The 20,531-nt window shown below is 44.8% G+C and overlaps 1 protein-coding gene across 1 annotated transcript in view; it reads right to left on the bottom strand.

Moving 5' to 3' along the window:
* Window positions 1–2,350: 2,350 nt before the first annotated feature.
* The window catches only part of MRAP2 (melanocortin 2 receptor accessory protein 2), a 61,513-nt gene continuing 43,332 nt past the window's right edge, over window positions 2,351–20,531 (bottom strand). Inside the window, exon 4 of the mRNA XM_063443062.1 lies at window positions 2,351–2,961. Within this exon, the coding sequence (XP_063299132.1) occupies window positions 2,577–2,961 (385 nt within the window). The 3' untranslated portion in view covers window positions 2,351–2,576. The remainder of the gene's footprint in view (window positions 2,962–20,531) is intronic.

Genomic DNA, 20,531 nt, shown 5'->3' with positions numbered 1-20,531 from the left:
TGTGGAGAGCCGATAGCTCCTCGTCTATTAGGGCAGGATCTGTCCCTGAAAGTACAATAGGGTGAGAGGGAGGAATATGACATGGGGTGTCGACAAACTCTATGTGAAACCCCCTCACTGTGGTCAGAACCCAGGCATCTGAGGTGATGTCTAACCAGGAAAATGACGGAGTCTGCCCCCTACACAGATATTGGAAAAAACATGAGGTAAATGTAAGCTTACTGTAAGGGCGTCTGGAACCGGGGTTCCCTCTGAAGCGCCATGGCCTCCCACGGGAGAGGAAGACTGTTGTCTCGTCTCCTGGTAGGATGGTCTCTGGTTGTAGAAGCCTCATCCCGATCCACGGGCGTGGTAATTAGACCGGCCGGACAGACTGCCCCTGAATCTGCCGGCCCTGGTAGAGACCCGTCCCTGAAATACCCTCTTCATAGAGGATTGAGCCTTGTCCAGGGCCGTAAAAGCACCCACAAAACGCCCCAGATCCTTTATAAAGGATTCTCCAAACAACAGGCCCTGGGCATCTTTGCCCGCCTCAGTGAGAGCGAGGTTAGTCAATTTGGGCTCAATTTTAAAGAAAATGGCTTTACGCCGCTCAATAGACAGGGAGGTGTTCAGACTGCCTGCTATGCAGATCACCCTCTGCACCCAGCCACGGAGTTCTTCTGGGTCAACCTGCCTGTTTTCGGCTCTGGCTAGTTCAGCCAGGTCAAACAATTTGGCCAAAGGACCAGAAATGTCCAGGTGTTTGTCTTGGCATGATTTTAAAGCGGAATCCAATCCCTTGCAGGGATTCCATCCCATTTTTGAAAGAAATTGGGACATTTTGGGGTCAACAATAGGGGTCTCACAGACTTTACTGGGGATCAGGGGTCAAGGACATTCTGCCCTGAGTTTGTTGCGCGCCGCCTTGCTAGGGGGCGCCATACCCAGTTCTCTAGGTACTTAGCCACATGGTCCGCTGGGAGCCATTCTGTTGACCTCGGGTGATGGAGAGCATCAGCCTCCTTACAAGACCTGATTTCTGAGTCGGAGTCACTCTCTTTTTGTGTTCTAGCACATTTCCACTGCCGCGCCCGTTCTGCCTGGCGCAGAAAGGTTTTCTTGCATGACATAGGCACGCTGTCATGGGTGGATATAGTCACACCAGTCGTATTGTTTCTGGAGGCAGGGGGACTTAAGTGCCTGGATATGGCCGTAGCCTTTCTTGGAACATCCCCTATAGGGCTTAAAGCAGAACGCGGTAAGCGCGTCAGCATGGTCGAGCCTTCTGCGGCAAAAGGGCTTGCCAGTAAGGCCTGTGAAATAGTCTGGGAAAGAGCCGAGGACATGGAGCCCATGGCGGTCATAATGGCATCCATAACGGAGCGCTGTAGAGCTAGAGATTGGGCATCGTCAGGTACTGACATAAGGTAACCTGCGGAGGAAGGGGGCCAGAGCTGGCAGAGGGGTTAACCAAAGCATGGGGTATATCCATTTCCCCAGGGGGAAGGGAGGGTGGCAGGCACTTTGGACTTGGGCATAATAAAATTGCTGTGAGATATCCCAAAAACACCAAATATAAAATAGTAATATATGCTGCAGGGAGTTGAAAGTTAAAATGAAAATGACAGGGAGAGAACAAGCTAGCAGGAGTTAATCACACCAGACTAGCTATACCTTATTAGAGGGTAGAGATAGGGAGCTCACCAGGGCCCAGACTGTCAGACAGGAAGAAGGAGCAATGGAGTCACAGACAGCATGAGAAAGATAAAGCAAACAGAGAAAAAAGATAAGAACAACAGGAGAAGCTCAAGTTATAGGGACACTGATAATAATACCCTAAAGAGGTCTGGAACCCTGGGCTCAAAGGATAACACAATATAAAAATCCACAAGAGGATAAAACATGGAAACATAAAACATATGGAAAATAAATAAGTAAATAATGAAACTACAAGCAAAAAAGCAAATAAATGGGACAGGTAGCAACAGAGCAATAATGAGAGTAACATCAATAATGCAAATAAATAGTATACATAACAATAAGGCAATGATAATATGGAAGAAATTAGTTATGTACTTATCTGTTTGGTAGCAGCAAAGAAAGAGGAATTGTGTGGGGAGGTGCTGACTATTATACTGGGACTTGGTATGGGAGTGGTCTATCACTATGGTTACCATTTTTTCTTACTGTTTGTATTCTTTGCTGCTATTGGTGGACAGTAAAAAAAGGGTTAAGCAATACTCGCCTCCGTGTCTTGACATAAAATCAAGTTCTGGTTAGACAGTGCATATTTTTTAAAAAAAATGTAAACTGTTTACAACACAAGCTGTAATTCAAACTGCACTTTAATACAAAATAATTTAGTGTACATACAAAATACATGTACAATAATTTTTTTATGAAATAGAAAAATGATCTGTTACTTTAAGCAATTAAACATCAAATAGTCACCAGATGTGAAAATATCCCTTGTTGTCCTTTATTTTCTTGTGCTTTATTTTAATCATCTAAGAGTAGCCCTTTCCTTAAAAATGCCTCACCCTTAGAGTAGGTCTGAAATCAAGACTGTGTTCGCTGAAATGTGATTTAATCTACTATCCATTTAAAAAATGATGCTGTCCTGAAGACGATGGCTTGGTTTCTAATATAATTGTTGGGTCATAGATTAAAAGATCCTCCTCTCCTATAGAGGAATTCTGGTCGGTGCTTACACAGTTTGGAATGTTGAATTTTGCATGATGATGCATCTCGTCTTCCACTCTACTGTTTCTTACAGTTTGCTGAATAAGAATGTCGCTGTCTCCAACTCCTTTAGAGGACTTTGTTCTGTCTTGTTGGTCAACTTCATTTATATAGCAATGAAAAAGAGACCTAGTTTCCTCCACTTGGCAAGAGAAAACTCTGTTTGTGTCTAATTGTCTCCTGAAGTGAGCTGCAAACCTATCGACCTGGAATCGCTTTTCTGATGCATCAACATTTCTAAGAAAGAAACAAGTAATAAGTATATACATTTTTGTTGAATTAGGTAATAATGCAGATAAAAGTAAAACAGTACTTTTAGCTTACAGTCTATTGACATTTATTTTTAACCAACTATAATCTATATGATTTTGTGTATAGGTAGAATTGAGAGTGCTTTTTTCATAATTTCTATCAGTATATCACCATTACTCATTAGTTTTATATGTCCCCAAGTTGGATTATATCACGTTTTTCATTTAATAAAGTGAGTCCTACACCTGCTGTACTGTTCCCACCTGTCAAACGACTGGAATAAATTGCACTTATGTTTAATGATGCCGTTATATAATTTGTAGTTAACACTATTTTTAAGGCATGCGTTTTAGCTTAACTTAAATTCAAGATTTATTTGCTCTACTTTTTTTTTTTTATTATTGTTCCTAGTACAGAGTATCAGCACCTTGTTTCAAATAAACTATTCGCTATCCAACTTGCAATAAAAAAATTTTTCAACAGCAACAACATGGGTGCAGTCTGTCATTGTGTTAAGATAAACTATAGATTATTATGGACATATCGAGTCAAGAAAGTAGTAGGATGTTTAATGTCAACTTGCTGTATATTCATATTAAATTTACTGTAATTATGTAATTGCATTTGTATTGATGCATTTTGAAGGAACACTCAAAGCACCATAACTACTACAAGCACAAAGTAGTGGTTATAGTGCAAGGAGTGCTTTTTCTCCCCCCAACTGCAAGTAGTCAAACTAGTTTTACTCTTTCCTCTAAACCAGTTTGACCTCTTACCTGGGCTCCTCTGGCACTACTCCTTAGCTCTTCTACAGCTACAGGAGAATGAAATCTCCAGTGTAAGCTGTTCGTTCTCAGCCTGCAATGCCCAGCTTAGCTCAGAGAAAGAAACTTGTAGCTGTGTAGGAGAAAATCAGCATCAGGGTGCTCCTGGCACCATAACTACTACAGAGATCTGTAGTGCTTGGTGTGCTTCTTTATACTGACTGATAATGCAGTGCCTGGACAGTCATGTCATTGCTTGCGTTTGTTGTTATTATGCAGTCTGAAATATGAAGACCTTTGAAAAAGTCTTATGGAGGAAATGCCTCTTTTTTTAAGATGTAGTGGTTTTGATGCTACACTATTGCTTTAAAGTGGAAATGTCACATCTATTGAAATTACACCATTGAATAAAACATTGAAAATCACCTTTAATGTGTGCTAAAAAAAAGTCATGCAATGTTCCTTTATTTTTTCAAATATATAAACGATTTAACAATTGACATCACAATCTATCCACAATTCTTGTGACTGATGGTTTTAAGTCTATTCCGGAACTATTGCTACTGCACACAAACAAGCCTTTGTTGGTTAGAAAGGAGCACTGTTAGAGACCGATTCAGCTCTCAGATCCCAAAAGGAGGCTTGGAGCCATTAATAATAATAACAACAAATTATTTAACCCAGAAAGGTACATTTGGATTATTCTGGTTCCCAAGTACGTCCTGGGAATGTTACGATTTCCCAATTTAAGGGTACTTATTTTATCTAACTCGAAAGGATGAAGGGCTGAGTCAACTCTGCCGGGATTTCATCCTCCGACCTTTGAGGGTTGAACAGATTATACTAATGATGCATTAGCCCACTGAGCTTCCTCACTGGCATATCGGTAAGTCCTCTAACTTTTCCCATTTCTCCACACTCCGGTACCATTTTCCACCACCTTTTTTGTTTTCTAAACAAGACGGTCAGATCATCAAAATGTCAGCTCTCTATGTTAAGACAGCTATAGAGTTTGCTCATTTGTCCTCAAGGTGCTATGTGAGTAATACCTTTTTGGTCCAAAATAAAGGCTGACAATGAGATCATTGATCAATCTCCACAGGCTGGGGTCAGGGCCGGACTGGAAACTAAAAGCAGCCCTGGAAAAAAATTCTATACCAGCCCAATAATGCGTCGCGCCAGCATAGTGTGCTGATATAGAGGGTGAAAAAATAACTTGAAATTGAAAACTCTTACTCCAACGAAAGAACGCATATAGGGCTTCAAAATAAACAAAAGAGTGCCTATATTTTAAGTAGACGAACATTTGCATGTAATCAATGTTCCATTACAACTACTTTGGCCTATTAAGGACATTTTAGTAATGGGACTGAAATGCTGAATGTCTGCAATTGCACAACTAAACAAAAATGAAGTTAGCTTGTTTATTTTGAAGTTCTATGGGTGCGCTCTTCACTTTAAATATGTTATGGTGCATGAGTATGCAACTAGCAACAAGACTGGGCCAATACGTGCTCATTACACACACACACACACACATATATATATATATATATATATATATGTGTGTGTGTGTGTATTACTGTCAGGATCACATCAATTTAAGTCTATTACCTTTACCTCATTTAGTGTATCTTGTCTCCAATTGTCTCCTTTTTTTCTCTTACAGCGACCCTTGTGTTTCTTTTACTTCATCCCAGTCCCTGTGTTTCTTTTTACCCTTCTCCAGCCTCTGTATTTCTCTTTCCCTAGCCCCTTTTGTGTTGTTCTTAGCCCCAGCCAACAAACCTTCTGTGTCTCTTTCTTCCTTCTCCTCCCTGTCTCTCTCCCCCCTCTCCTCCCTGAGTCTCTCTTCCCCATCTCCTCCCTGTGTCTCTCTCTTACCCCTCTGTCTCTTTGTACCCCCATCCCATGTGTCTCTCTATTACCCCTCTGCCTCTTTGTCCCCCTTCCCTGGTGTCTCTCTATTACCCCTCTGTCTCCTTGTCCCCCCCCCCTTCCCTGGTGTCTCTCTATTACCCCTCTCTTTATTTCCCCATCCCCTGTCTCTCTATTACCCCTCTGTCTCTTTGTCCCCCCCCTTCCCTGGTGTCTCTCTATTACCCCTCTCTTTATTTCCCCATCCCCTGTCTCTCTATTACCCCTCTGTCTCTTCCCCCCCCCCCTTCCCTGGTGTCTCTCTATTACCCCTCTCTTTATTTCCCCATCCCCTGTCTCTCTATTACCCCTCTGTCTCTTTGTCCCCCCCCTTCCCTGGTGTCTCTCTATTACCCCTCTCTTTGTCCCCCCCATCCACTGTCTCTCTATTACCCCTCAGTCTCTGTGTCCCCCCTTCCCCAGTGTTTCTATTACCCCTCTATTTGTCCCCCTTCCCTTCCCCTCTATTTGTCCCCCCCTTCCCCTCTTTTTGTCCCCTTCCCCTATTTTTCTCTGTACCTGCTGCTGCTACAGGAGGACTGAGGGAGGGGCGGAGCTAACTACCATGCTCCCTCCCGGTTCCCATAATTCCCAGCATCTACAGATCATAGAGTAATCCCTACTCTATGATCTGTAGATGCTGGGAATTATGGGAACCGCGAGGGAGCATGGTAGTTAGCTCCGCCCCCTCCCTCAGTCCTCCTGTGCTGACAGCTATGCTGCTGTCAGTATCAGTGAGTGTGCTGCTGCATCGCTTAGGCGGCCGCCCGGCACACTCACTGATACTGACAGCAGCATAGCTGTCAGCACAGGAGATGGGGCTGCCGGCCGCAAGGTGAGTATACACCCTCAGAGTGTGCCGCCGGACCGGCCACCCGGCGGCACTGACATGCGGCCGCGATTTTATTAGACAGCAGGGCTCCCTCTCACTCTCCAGCCCCCCAGGTGCTGCGGCCCACCGGGAAATTTCCCGGTATCCCGGTGGGCCAGTCCGGCCCTGGCTGGGGTGCATGCTGTAGAGATGTATCAACTGGTGGACAGTGTTCCTAAGCAGAGTCAGGACTGCACACCAATTGCCTGGAGTTAATGGCAGACTCTTTTGATCTCCAGAGTTTCTCCAGGGATTGTGACAATACATCTAATAAACTGCTTATTGGAACTCGTGTCCTTTATGGATCCAGTGATTGGACATTGTATTTCACAGTTTTCTTGGAACTTCTTGACCTGTGGGATTCCCTGTGCATTTATATAGGCACATTAGCTCTATAATAGGCTGATATCATCAGAGTGACGCCGCAACATGCGTAATCATGTCACACCAATGATGTTACAGTCATGTGAGACACTATTATTATGCAAGTTATAAACTGATACCTGATACTGTCCCTTGCAACCTCTGCCATCTTCTTCCTGCCATTCCTCTCCAGCTCCTGGCTTGATAAGGCTTGACAAAAGGTTATGCGCTCTTTCGAGCGTAGGAACAATACTAAGACAAAGTAATCTCCACTTTGTCTTAGTATATCTCATGACTGGGTTGGCATTTCAATGAAATTCCAATGCTGTTGTTGTGAGATGACGTCCTAGGGGTTAGGAGTTCACTAAAATGGCATCTGGACAGCAGAACTACTGCAGGTATCGGGCCACCACCTAGGACATTTCAGCATCTTAACAAACCTCCTCAGTTTCCTTATGTCTGTTTATGAAGGGGGTCATGCTTAACTGCTGTGTACTTTGCATTGTTTAGCGATTCCTTTCTACTTTCCATGGCATTTCTGCTGGCAACATCCTCTGATTTGTCCACCACCTTAGGGCAAAATATTTGTGCACGTGGGATGTGAATCTGTTTGACTGTTTGGAGTTAGTGAAGTTTTTAACTTGCACAATATAAGCTTCACTGTCTTGAAATAAAATAACATTAGTTTGCTTTTTCATAATGGAAAGTCATGATTTTATGAATGCAATTAAGGCGCATATTGTCCCAACCTGTTATGGCAGTTGTTTTCCTGCTTTGTCCCTTTTTCTCTATAATTGTCAATTGCCCTTGCTTATGTATTAATGCTCTCTTACATATTGATTGTCTATGGCTATTTATCACATTGCATTGTACTACAGTGCTATTGCTTGACTTTTATTATTGACTGTGTGTTACTTTTTGTCTGAAATTCTGACCTCGAGATTGCTTTAAGACTAAGAGCCAGTCACATTTTCTTCATTTACAGGGTGAGAGGTTTTTTTCTGTAATTTCCTATCTTCACCCTGTTGGCCGGTCTTGCCTGGGCTTGTTGAGCTTCTGTTTGGGTTTCTGTGGTCTTTCATTCCTTTCTAGATTTTCTACTGGGACATTTCAGATTGTGTTTAAAGTTTTATACTGGGGACATATATATGTATGGCTAAGTTTTTTCAGGTCATCTGCACTTTTTTTCCCAGTTGAATTCCCTTTGCTATTATTTTGGAAGTAGAAGAGAGATGAGCACAATATTAATCTCTGTGTCAAATTGGACTCCTATATTCATTCATATGTGGTGGTGGTGGTTATGTGATTTTATTAAACTGGTTTGGCCTAATTTTTGGAAAATTCAGTGCTTTGCAATTTACTATTATTCCTATATCCATACTCTGGCATAATAGGTCACATGCCGTTATGAATTAGGCCAGTGTTTCCCAATTGGTGTTCCGCGGAACCCTAGGGTTCCGCCAAAATTTTTCCAAAGAAAATGGGCGCGGGCGCTGTTGATACACTATGTCAAAGGGTTCCACGGGAAAAATTAATTGGGAACCCCTGAATTAGGCTAATAAACTATTGTTTAGAGTCTACTTCAATCCCTGCACCAAATGTATGTTTTGTGTACCTAGTTAAAAAAGCAAAGAAACACTGCATATCTCTATGATAATACAGAACCCCTCCTGAAAATTTGGTAGATTGTCTGGCTAGATATTTTTACTCCACCAGAAATTTACTCTTTATATGTAGTGTGTTTCCTTAATCAGTTAAATGTTTCCAGTTGCAGCTGAATATTGAGATGTCTGCAGGTGAGGTTTGGTCACCGCCTCTTCCTTTAATTTATTTTACCCTCCCACTGTTTAATTTTGATCCTTCTTTATCCTAATCTAATGCTCCATCTTCATATTTTTATTAACTTGTTTCACTGAGATTTTACCAACTGTTTGTAATGTTGCTGCATGATTTATGAGTAGACTGTGTTTTTGCACTTCTTTTTAAAAATGTTTTACTCCCTTATACTATAGGGTACAAGCTGACTGTCCTGTGACTAGAAATAAAATGCTGATGATTGGGTAGTGTAGTAGTTCTTCATTTGATAACTGTTAAGGTTAAAAATTGCCAGCTTCGAGGCAGCGTTGCTAGTAATTTGGTGCTAAAGCATAACAACACTCTAGGCTATCATAAGCATCCATGTGAAGCAATTTAAACACAATACCATTAATCCTAATTGTAGTATCTAAGACAATAGATTAATAACAATAAATATGTATTATGAAGTACCGTATTTTCCATATTCATAAATAAAAATGTCTAAATATTTCACCTGTGCTTAGTTCCCATGAGTGTGCCAATCTTAGTAAAACATATACTATTGCACACATTACAAATTATAAATCATTCAAACACAGTTATTGACCTATTTTCATTTTTTTTAAACTGTGTATGTATGTGTGTGTGTGTGTATATATATATATATATATATATATATATATATATACACAGTTGTAAAAACAGTCATGGGGGGGCGGAGCCTAGCAGCCAAGCAGCCCAGACATGTTCAGCACGAGCTCCCACGTCTGGGGTCGAAAAACAAGGTGTTTCACCAAAAAAAAAGGCACTTTCCAACCGTAGCTTCTACTGCTGAAAACCGGGAGAGGCTGCTGCACCAAACGGTACCTCTCCCGTCCTTCTACGTTAGAGGATCAACCAACGAGGCCTGCGGCCTACAGAGGACTGAGTCCGGGAGAGACGGCCGCTCTCCAGGATCTCAAGCAACAGGTGGGCACCCTGAGAATCCTCCCCTCCTCCCCCAGACCGGTGGGGGTCATCCCGGTCCACAACAAGCACAGACTCGCACCATACGGAAAGCGAATACCGGAGACAGCGAGAAGCCGATACGCTGCGATCTCCCCCAAAATGGCGGAAACAGTTTATGCAAGCGACACGAGGCAGGCCACGCCAGATGGATGCGCTGCACTCGACCGCATGCTGCTACACATCGACAAGGTCTTCACCCGGTTCTGGAAGCGTTTAGACAAACGCGTAGCAGCGGCGGCTGGGGGAGGGAAAAGCGGATGAAGGCGAGCAGGGGAAGGGGTGCGTGGGGCCATGCCAGGCACCACAGCCCCCCCAGCATCCAGGCCGCACGTAAGCAGCCCTTCTGGGCAAAAGGCTCACCCCAAAGCCTCAAGAGCCACAACGAAAGGCCCCTCAACAGCTGACAAAGCATGACACTCCCAGGCGGATTGCAACCCCAAAGCAGCAGCCTGCGGTACCGAGGAAGGCCCCATCATGGCGGCGAGCAACGCACCATACGTCGCACCGGCTGAGGGTGCAGCTTGGGCCCCACGCATCATCCCTGCACAAGCAAAAGACAAAGCAAAGTTGGATCCATAAGAGACTTACCTCTGCACAGCACAGAAGACCCCCGGTACTCCTAGCAACTACTACCCAAGAGACTGACCGAGCCCACTGGCCAAGACAGGAGACGGGAGGCCTGGGCTACCCTTCAAATGGGTCTGGACAGTGTCTGATAGCCATGGGCGTAGGCTGAGCGAAATAAGCACAAGGGGACACTAGCTAAGTTAGAGCTATAATCTGCTGTTCCCTCTCATACACACAGCACTGATATACAATGGTAGCATGTGTTTTAATGTTTTAATATTTTGTTTCATGCCTATACTCCTATGCCCACTAATCCACCGGATCCCACTAATATGTGGTACCCAGTCATTAATAGACCTGATGGTCTCCTCTCTCAAATAATGACCAGCCTCCGTAGTCCCTTAACATGTGTTATCTTATCAACAACCTGAATATTCCTGCTGCCCCTCTAGGACCAACCACTTATTGCTATATGACATACATAACTTTATTACCTTTCACGACCCTAGACACATTCTCTACGCCTGCTCTATAAGCCTGATTTAAAAACCTGATTTAAAAACCTGATTTAAAAACCTGATTAAGAAGCCTGATTAAGAAGCCTGATTCATAAGCATGATCTATAAGCCTGTTTTCTAAGCCTGATTTATATGCCTGTTTTCTAAGCCTGATTTATATGCCTGTTTTCTAAGCCTGTTTTATACGCCTGTTTTTCATGCCTATTTCGTCTTAAATATACATAAAAGTGCAATGTCTATGCAAGCCACATTACAGCCTGCGTAAAATCTGGCAGAATGCTGTTGTGGCACTTGCCAGTATACATGTACCTTGTCTTAACTATGCACAATAAAAATAAAGAATTAAAAAAAAAAAGTAATGGGAAAAGAAAATATACCCTCTTTGTTATTATGTCACATTATGTAAAACCATAGAATTCAATCATCTGTTCCTTAGCAGGTCTTAAAATTAAATACAACCTCAGATGAACAACAACAAATGACATATTACACCTTGTCATTATTTATTTAACAAAAATATAGCCAAAATGGAGAAGCCATGTGTGAAAACGAAGTACACCTTATGATTCAATAGCTCATAGAACCACCTTTAGCAGCAATAATTTGAAGTAATTGTTTTCTGTATGACTATCAGTCTCTCACATTGTTGAAGAGGAATTTTGGCCCACTCTTTACAACGTTGCTTCAATTAATTGAGGTTTGCTGGCGTATGTTTATACACAGCTCTCTTAAGGTCCTGCCACAGCATTTCAGTTGAGTTGAGGTCTGGACTTTAGCTGGACCCCATTTCAGCCATTCTGTTGTAGATTTGCTGATGAGCTTGGGATCATTGTTCATTGGGTTACCTGGCCCGAATTCGGCCAAGCTGTAGCTGTCAAATAGATGGCCTTATGTTTGACTCTAGAATACTTTGGCATACAGAGGAGTTTGTAGTTGACTCAATGACTGCAAGGTTCCCAGGCCCTGTGGCTCCAAAACAAGCCCAAATCATCTTCCCCTCCCCCTGCTTAACAGTCAGTAGGAGTTTTTGCTGATATGCTGTGTTTAGTTTTCACAAAACGTGACCCTGTACATTATGGTCATACATCTCCACTTTGGTCTCATTTGTCCAAAGGACATTCATTGTCCTCGAAGTCTTGTGGTTTGTTCACATACAACTTTGCAATCTAGACTGTGCTGCTGTGTTCTTTTTTTCTTTAAGAGAGAAGAGGCTTTCTACTGGCAACCCTTCCGAACAAACCACTCTTTTTCTGTCTTTTTAGAATAACCATTCCCGGTTTGATGGGCAGCAACAATTGCTTCTCTAAGATCATTCTGCGCTTAGTCCCATTACTACTGGGCCAGCAGCAACGACTACAATACACATCAGCCCCAATATATAGTAAAAACCAAAGAAAAGAAAATGTTACCTGCGCTTTCTCCTTAATCCCTATGTATATTTATATATACACCCCTATACTTATTAACCCTTAATAGGGAACACATGGGATGGGCAGCAGCATTGTAACCAGGCTGTGTGATACAAAGTAAATACAAATACAAAAAGAGACGTCTGCCTTGACGTTGGCAGGCGGGCATTCCCTCCAATGGCCATTGGAGCAACTAAATGACCTCCATTTGTCTAAATATACATAGGGATTAAGGAGAAAGCGCAGGTAACATTTTCTTTTCTTTGGTTTTTACTATATATTGGGGCTGATGTGTATTGTAGTCGTTGCTGCTGGCCCAGTAGTAATGGGACTAAGCGCAGGACTTCTCTTTTTGTATTTGTATTTACTTTGTATCACACAGCCTGGTTACAATGCTGCTGCCCATCCCATGTGTTCCCTATTAAGGGTTAATAAGTATAGGGGTGTATATAAAAAATACCCCTTTCTGTCTCATTAGAGGTATCTTTGCCAGAAGCTCAAGGAAGCAGGCTGAAGGGTCAGTGTTAGGACCCGCTTAGGGGGGTCTGCCTTGACGTTGGCAGGCAGGCATTCCCTCCAATGGCCATTGGAGCAACTAAATGACCTCCATTTGTCTAAATATACATAGGGATTAAGGAGAAAGCGCAGGTAACATTTTCTTTTCTTTGGTTTTTACTATATATTGGGGCTGATGTGTATTGTAGTCGTTGCTGCTGGCCCAGTAGTAATGGGACTAAGCGCAGGACTTCTCTTTTTGTATTTGTATTTACTTTGTATCACACAGCCTGGTTACAATGCTGCTGCCCATCCCATGTGTTCCCTATTAAGGGTTAATAAGTATAGGGGTGTATATAAAAAATACCCCTTTCTGTCTCATTAGAGATATCTTTGCCAGAAGCTCAAGGAAGCAGGCTGAAGGGTCAGTGTTAGGACCCGCTTAGGGGGGTCTGCCTTGACGTTGGCAGGCAGGCATTCCCTCCAATGGCCATTGGAGCAACTAAATGACCTCCATTTGTCTAAATATACATAGGGATTAAGGAGAAAGCGCAGGTAACATTTTCTTTTCTTTGGTTTTTACTATATATTGGGGCTGATGTGTATTGTAGTCGTTGCTGCTGGCCCAGTAGTAATGGGACTAAGCGCAGGACTTCTCTTTTTGTATTTGTATTTACTTTGTATCACACAGCCTGGTTACAATGCTGCTGCCCATCCCATGTGTTCCCTATTAAGGGTTAATAAGTATAGGGGTGTATATAAAAAAATACCCCTTTCTGTCTCATTAGAGATATCTTTGCCAGAAGCTGAGGGAAGCAGGCTGAAGGGTCAGTGTTAGGACCCGCTTAGGGGGGTCTGCCTTGACGTTGGCAGGCGGGCATTCCCTACAATGGCCATTGGAGCAACTAAATGACCTCCATTTGTCTAAATATACATAGGGATTACGGAGAAAGCGCAGGTAACATTTTCTTTTCTTTGGTTTTCTCTAAGATCATTGCTGATATATTTTTTCCTTGGCATTGTGTTAACACACATCTGAATGCTCCAGACCAACAAACTGCTAAAAGTTTGGCTTTTATAGAGGTGATCACACTTGCCGATGATCAATTAACCAAGGGCATTTGATTAGCAGCACCTGTCTGCTATTTAGTATCTTAATTCCTATGGAAGCAGTAAGGGTGTACTTAGTTTTTCACACATGGCTGCTCCATTTTGACTTTATATTTGTTAAATAAATCATGACCTAATTTTAAGACCTGCTAAGGAAAAGAAGATTATGCCCTGATTTTTCCCATGACTGACTGTGTGTGTGTATTTTTTGTGTATACATTGATTTATTTTAATTTTTGGGGTAGTTTTGTCCAGTTGTCAGTGTTGAAAGACAGCAAAGACACTCAGCACCAGATCAATAGCACAAGTCTATCACACCAGGCAAGATGCAGACTGTGCAAATAGGCCTCCAGCACATAGTAGCTAGATGCAAGATGTTAGCAGGAACAGCATACACTGAGAGACACAGCCAAGTTGCTAGGATTGTGTACCGAAACATCTGCTCAGAATATGGGCTGGACCTGCCTAAGTCAAGATGGGAGATACCACAAAGGGTAGCTGAAAATGACAGGGCTAAGATCCTGTGGGAGTTTCAGATCCAGACAAACAAGCAAGTACTAGCCAACGAACCTGACATCTTGGTTGACAAGGAACAAAAGACTGCAATCGTGCTGAATGTGGCAATACACAGTGAAAACCAGGGCCGGACTGGGAACTAAAATCAGCCCTGGAAAAAAATTCTATACCAGCCCAATAATGCGTCGCGCCAGCATAGTGTGCTGATATAGAGGGTGAAAAAATAACTTAAAATTGAAAACTCTTACTCCAACGAAGGAACGCATATAGGGCTTCAAAATAAACAAAAGAGCGCCTTTATTTTAAGTAGACGTACATTTGCATGTAATCAATGTTTCAGTACAACTACTTTGGCCTATTAAGGACATTTTAGTAATGATACTGAAATGCTGAATGTCTGCAGTTGCACAACTAAAAAAAATGAAGTGATCTGGTTAATTTTGAAGTTCTATGGGTGCGCTCTTCACTTTGAATATGTTATTGTGCATGAGTATGCATCTAGCAACAAGACAGGGCCAATACGTGCTCATTACACACATACACACATACATACACACATACATACATACATACATGACATTTATGTGTGTATTATGCATATATAAATGTATATTACTATATGTGTAAATATTATAGGCTTAATTATATGTTACTAATACACACATCAATATACATGCATATATATATTTATATATATATATATATATATATATATATATATGTGTGTGTGTGTGTGTGTATTACTGTCAGGATCACATCAATTTACGTCTATTACCTTTACCTTGTTTAGTGTATCTTGTCTCCAATTGTCTCCTTTTTTTTCCTCTTACAGCAACCCTTGTGCATCTTTTACTTCATCCCAGTCCCTGTTTGTTTCTTTTTACCCTTCTCCAGCCTCTGTATTTCTCTTTCCCCCAGCCCCTTTAGTGTTGTTCTTAGCCCCAGCCACTTTGTCTCTTTCTCCCCTTCCAAATCTCATCTGTGTGTCTCTTTCTAACTCCAGACTCTCTTTTTCCCCAGCCCAGCGTTGCCTCCCACAAATCTTGTGTCACTTTGTTCCCCTTCCCTACTGTATGTCTCTTTGTCCCCCCAACAAACCTTCAGTGTGTCTCTCTTCCCCATCTCCTCCCTGTGTCTCTCTTCCCCATCTCCTCCCTGTGTCTCTCTTCCCCATCTCCTCCCTGTGTCTCTCTATTACCCCATATGTCTCTGTGTCCCCCCCTTCTCCTGTGTCTCTCTAATACCCCTCTCTTTGTCCCCCCCAACCCCTATGTCTCTCTTTTACCCCTCTGTCTCTAATACCCCTCTTTGTCCCCCCATCCCCTGTCTCTCTAATACCCCTCTGTCTCTTTGTCGTCGTCCCCCAACCTGGTGTCTTTCTATTACCCCTCAGTCTCTGTGTCCCCCCTTCCCCTGTGTTTCTATTACCCCTCTATTTGTCTCTCCCCTTCCCCGCTATTTGTCTCCCGCCCTTCCCCTCTATTTGCCCCATTTCCCTCTATTTGTCTCTCCCCCCTTCCCCTCTATTTGTCTCTCCCCCTTCCCCTCGATTTGTCTCCCCCCTCCCCTCTATTTGCCCCCCCTCCCCTCTATTTTCCCCCCTTCCCCTGTGTTTCTATTACCCCTCTATTTGTCTCTCCCCTTCCCCTCTATTTGTTTTCCCTCTATTTCACCCCCTTCCCCTCTATTTCTCCCCCCCTTCCCCTCTCTTTCTCTCCCCCCTTCCCCTCTATTTATCCCCCCTTCCCCTCTATTTGTCCCCCTCCTTCCCCTCTATTTGCCCCCCCTTCCCCTCTATTTCTCTCCCCTTCCCCTCTATTTCTCTCCCCCTTCCCCTCTATTTGTCCCCCTCCTTCCCCTCTATTTGCCCCCCCACCCCTCTATTTGCCTCCCCCATCCCCTCTATTTGTCTCCCCCATCCCCTCTATTTGCCTCCCCCTTCCCCTCTATTTGTCCCCCCTTCCCCTCTATTTGTCCCCCCTTCCTCTCTATTTTCTCCCTCCTTCCCCTCTATTTGCCCCCCCCTTCCCCTCTATTTCTCTCCCCCCCTTCCCCTCTATTTCTCACCCCCCTTCCCCTCTATTTCTCTCCCCCCTTCCCCTCTATTTGTCCCCCTCCTTCCCCTCTATTTGCCCCCCCTTCCCCTCTATTTGTCTCCCCCATCCCCTCTATTTGCCTCTCCCCATCCCCTCTATTTGCCTCCCCCTTCCCCTCTATTTGCCTCCCCCCTTCCCCTCTATTTGCCTCCCCCTTTCCCCTCTTTGTCCCCCCATTCCCCTCTATTTGCCCCCCTCCTCTCTATTTGTCCCCCCCTCTCTATTTGTCCCCCCTCCTCTCTATTTGCCCCCCTTCCCCTCTATTTGCCCCCCTTCCCCTATATTTGTCTCTCCCCCTTCCCCTCTATTTGTCTTCCCCCCCTCCCCCCTATTTGCCCCCCTCCCCTCTATTTCCCCCCCCTTCCCCTCTATTTGCCTCCCCCTTTCCCCTCTTTGTCCCCCCCATTCCCCTCTATTTGCCCCCCCTCCCCTCTATTTGCCTCCCCCCTTCCCCTCTATTTGCCTCCCCCTTTCCCCTCTTTGTCCCCCCATTCCCCTCTATTTCCCCCCCTCCTCTCTATTTGTCCCCCCCTCTCTATTTGCCCCCCTTCCCCTATATTTGTCTCTCCCCCTTCCCCTCTATTTGTCTTCCCCCCCTCCCCCCTATTTGCCCCCCTCCCCTCTATTTGCCCCCCTTCCCCTCTATTTGCCTCCCCCTTTCCCCTCTTTGTCCCCCCCTTTCCCCTCTATTTGCCCCCCCTCCTCTCTATTTGTCTTCCCCCCTCCCCCCTATTTGCCCCCCTCCCCTCTATTTGCCCCCCCTTCCCCTCTATTTGCCTCCCCCTTTCCCCTCTTTGTCCCCCCATTCCCCTCTATTTGCCCCCCTCCTCTCTATTTGTCCCCCCCTCCTCTCTATTTGTCCCCCCCCCCTCCCCTTCTGACCTTTTTACAGGAGGACTGAGGGAGGGGGCGGAGCTAACTACCAAGCTCCCTCGCGGTTCCCATAATTCCCAGCATCTACACATCATAGAGTAATCCTTACTCTATGATGTGTAGATGCTAGGAATCATGGGAACCGCGAGGGAGCATGGTAGTTAGCTCCGCCCCCTCCCTCAGTCCTCCTGTGCTGACAGCTATGCTGCTGTCAGTATCAGTGAGTGTGCTGCTGGATCGCTTAGGCGGCCGCCCGGCATACTCACTGATACTGACAGCAGCATAGCTGTCAGCACAGGAGATGGGGCCGCCGGCCGCAAGTAATCACCTCATAGTGTGCCGCCGGACCGGCCACCCGGCGGCACCGACATGCGGCCGGCGGCCGCGATATTCTTGTGCAGCAGGGCTCCATCTCTCCCTCCAGCCCCCCAGGTGCCGCGGCCCACCGGGAAATTTCCCGGTATCCCGGTGGGCCAGTCCGGCCCTGGTGAAAACGTCAGGAAGAAGGAACCTGAGAAGATGGACAAAACCAAGGCCTGAAGGAAAATCTAGAAAGGATGTGGAAAGTGAAGGCAGTAGTAGTCCCAGTTGTGATAGGAGCATTCAGGGCTATGACTCCCATGTTAGGGGAGTGGCTTCAACAAATTCCAGGTGGAACATCTGAGGTCGCTGTCCAGAAGAATGCAGTTCTATGCAGTGGTTAGTACCTACCAAAAGTGGTTCAAGGAAGGACAGCCAGTGAACCGGTGTTAGGGTCAAGGGAACCCAAGCCTCATTGATGCATGTGGCAAATGATAAGCCCGTCTGGTCCATTCACACAAAAGAGCTACTGTAACTCAAATTGCTGAAAAATGTAATGCTTGCCAATATAGAAAGTTATAAGAACACAGAGTGGAGTGCAGTTTTCTGCATAGCTGCAGGCCAGTCAGAGTGCTCATGATGACTACTGTCCACCGCCCATAACCTTTAATGGGGACACGTGAGCATCAGAACTGGACCATTGAACTATGGAAGAAGGTTGCCTGGTCTGATGAATAATGTTTTCAGGTGGATCACCAAGTGCACGTGCATTGATTACCTGGGGAAGAGATTGCCGCAGGATGCAATATGGGAAGAAAGCAGGCCGCGGAGGCAGTGTTAGACTCTGGGCAATATCCTGCTGGGAAACCTTGGGTCCTGGCATTCATATGGATGTTACTTTGACACATACAACCTACCTAGAGATTGTTGAAAACCATGTACACCCCTTTCTGGTAGTGGTGTTACCTGGTAGCCTCTTTCAGCTGGATAATGCAACACTGCAAATATTGTTCATGAATGGTTTGTGGAATATTTCAAAGAGTACAAGGTTGTTGCCTTGGCTTCCAAATTCTCCAGATTTCTATGTGATTGAGCATCTATGAGATGTGCTGGAACAGCTCTGATCAACATAGGCCCCACCTTGGAACTTGCAGGATTTAAAAGATCTGCTTCTAATGTCTTGCTGCCCGATACCACAATACACATTCAGAGATCTTATGGAGACCATGCCTAGATGCATCAGAGTTGTTTTGGCAGCACGAGGGGGACCTAAATGATATTAGGCAGGTGATTGTAATGTTGTGACGTGTGTGTGTGTGTGTGTGTGTGTGTGTGTGTGTATATATATATAAAACATTTGTCACAGAGTATATGAACCAGTAGTGGAGGGAAGGTATTTAGGATCTAGAATCATTTATACTCTCTATGTCCACTCAACTCTGCCATATAAATTCTCAGGCTGCCAATTCCTAGAAAGAATTGTTTTGTTATGAACTGCTGAGAGCAGGACAGCATTTAATGTCTAGTTAATGCTCTAAAAGAGCTAGGCTTTTGTTTGTAGTCGTTTTGAATCACCTGTGAATTTTATTTAAAACCAAGTGTGTCATTTGTTTATTGAAAAAAAACTAATATCGGGGGCGGAGCCTGGCTGTGGAGCTGATCAGAAGTGTGTAACACGAGCTCCAGCCTGAAATCCCTGTTTAAGCTAAATAAACTTGGTTCTCATGCTACAATCTCATCAAAAACGCACCACCCTGGTAGGGGATGCAGGCTGGATCATACAGAGACTACTCCCATAACACTGAGCCACCGAGAACGCGGGCTGCATCACTGGGGCCTACCGCAGCAACAACAAGCCTGACTAGAGGCCTACGTGGAGGTAAGGGCGCGGGTGAGGCGGCCGATCACCCAGCCTGGGACTCCCAAAAAGCCAATATTAACCCTGCGGAGGACCACCCACAAGCCTCCCCCTCCCCCCCCCCCCCCCTGCTGGTGGGGGACATCCCGGCAACAGCAGCACACCCACCGCTGATTCACACATCCCAGGGACTACAAGCTCCTAGAGTCAACGACCCCAAAATGGTGGTTGCAACAAGCAAGCCGGCAAACAGGGGGGACTGCGGGGAGCAGCTGAATAACACACTGATCAAGCTGGACGCTATCCTTTCTGCCTTCTGGGCCGAGATCTCGGAGAGGGCGCTGACCACAGCTACTGTCAAGCGGTCTAATCCCGCGCCACTTCCCCCGGCACCCACAGGCCCAAGGGGTGGACACAGACCAACAGTCACTAGAAGTCCCCTCAAAAGGCGCCGAAGAAGGGATCGGAGACACAAACGGAAACGCAGAGCCTGCCTCAATACAAGCACCCGCCTCCGTCTCAAGCAGCGTCAAAACCGCACCGGATATATGGTGCCCAGCCCACCGGGACTGTGCCGACCACCCGACGGAACAAACTTACCCCACCATAAGCCGGTAACCTGGCGCTTCGCAGGACACTTGCCTCTGATGTTCCGTGTGATGGAGGCCCCCGCGGTATGTACCAGGCGCCCGGAAGGGATCGGATAAGCACAAGCAGGAGTGCGGAGTCTGCCAGGCATGTCTTGCTATAAATAGACTTTATGCCGTTACTCATATGAACTGCTCTCCACAAGCCAGCTATTCATAAAGTAACAATTGTTTTTAAAATGCTGTTATTTCACCTCCCGAACAGTCCATAACCATGGTTCCTCATACATATATCTACTATATTTACTATACCTGCTTATGTATCTTGTTATTGACCAGTCTTGTCTCATGGGACACCTTCAGTTTTAATTAACACTAGCGATAGGGCTGCTGACATGACATAACCATTGATAACGTGCAAATCACACCCTAACCACAACAGCTGTCGTTCTTAATAATGCAATGCCTTAGACTTACAAACCCCAGCGCTACTAGCCATGTTAAAT

The sequence above is a fragment of the Pelobates fuscus genome, chromosome 2 (genome assembly GCF_036172605.1).
Source record: "Pelobates fuscus isolate aPelFus1 chromosome 2, aPelFus1.pri, whole genome shotgun sequence".
In the NCBI taxonomy this organism is placed as follows: domain Eukaryota; kingdom Metazoa; phylum Chordata; class Amphibia; order Anura; family Pelobatidae; genus Pelobates; species Pelobates fuscus.
The sequence above is the reverse complement of the archived record's forward strand: the minus strand, read 5'-3'. Positions and strand labels throughout refer to the sequence as shown.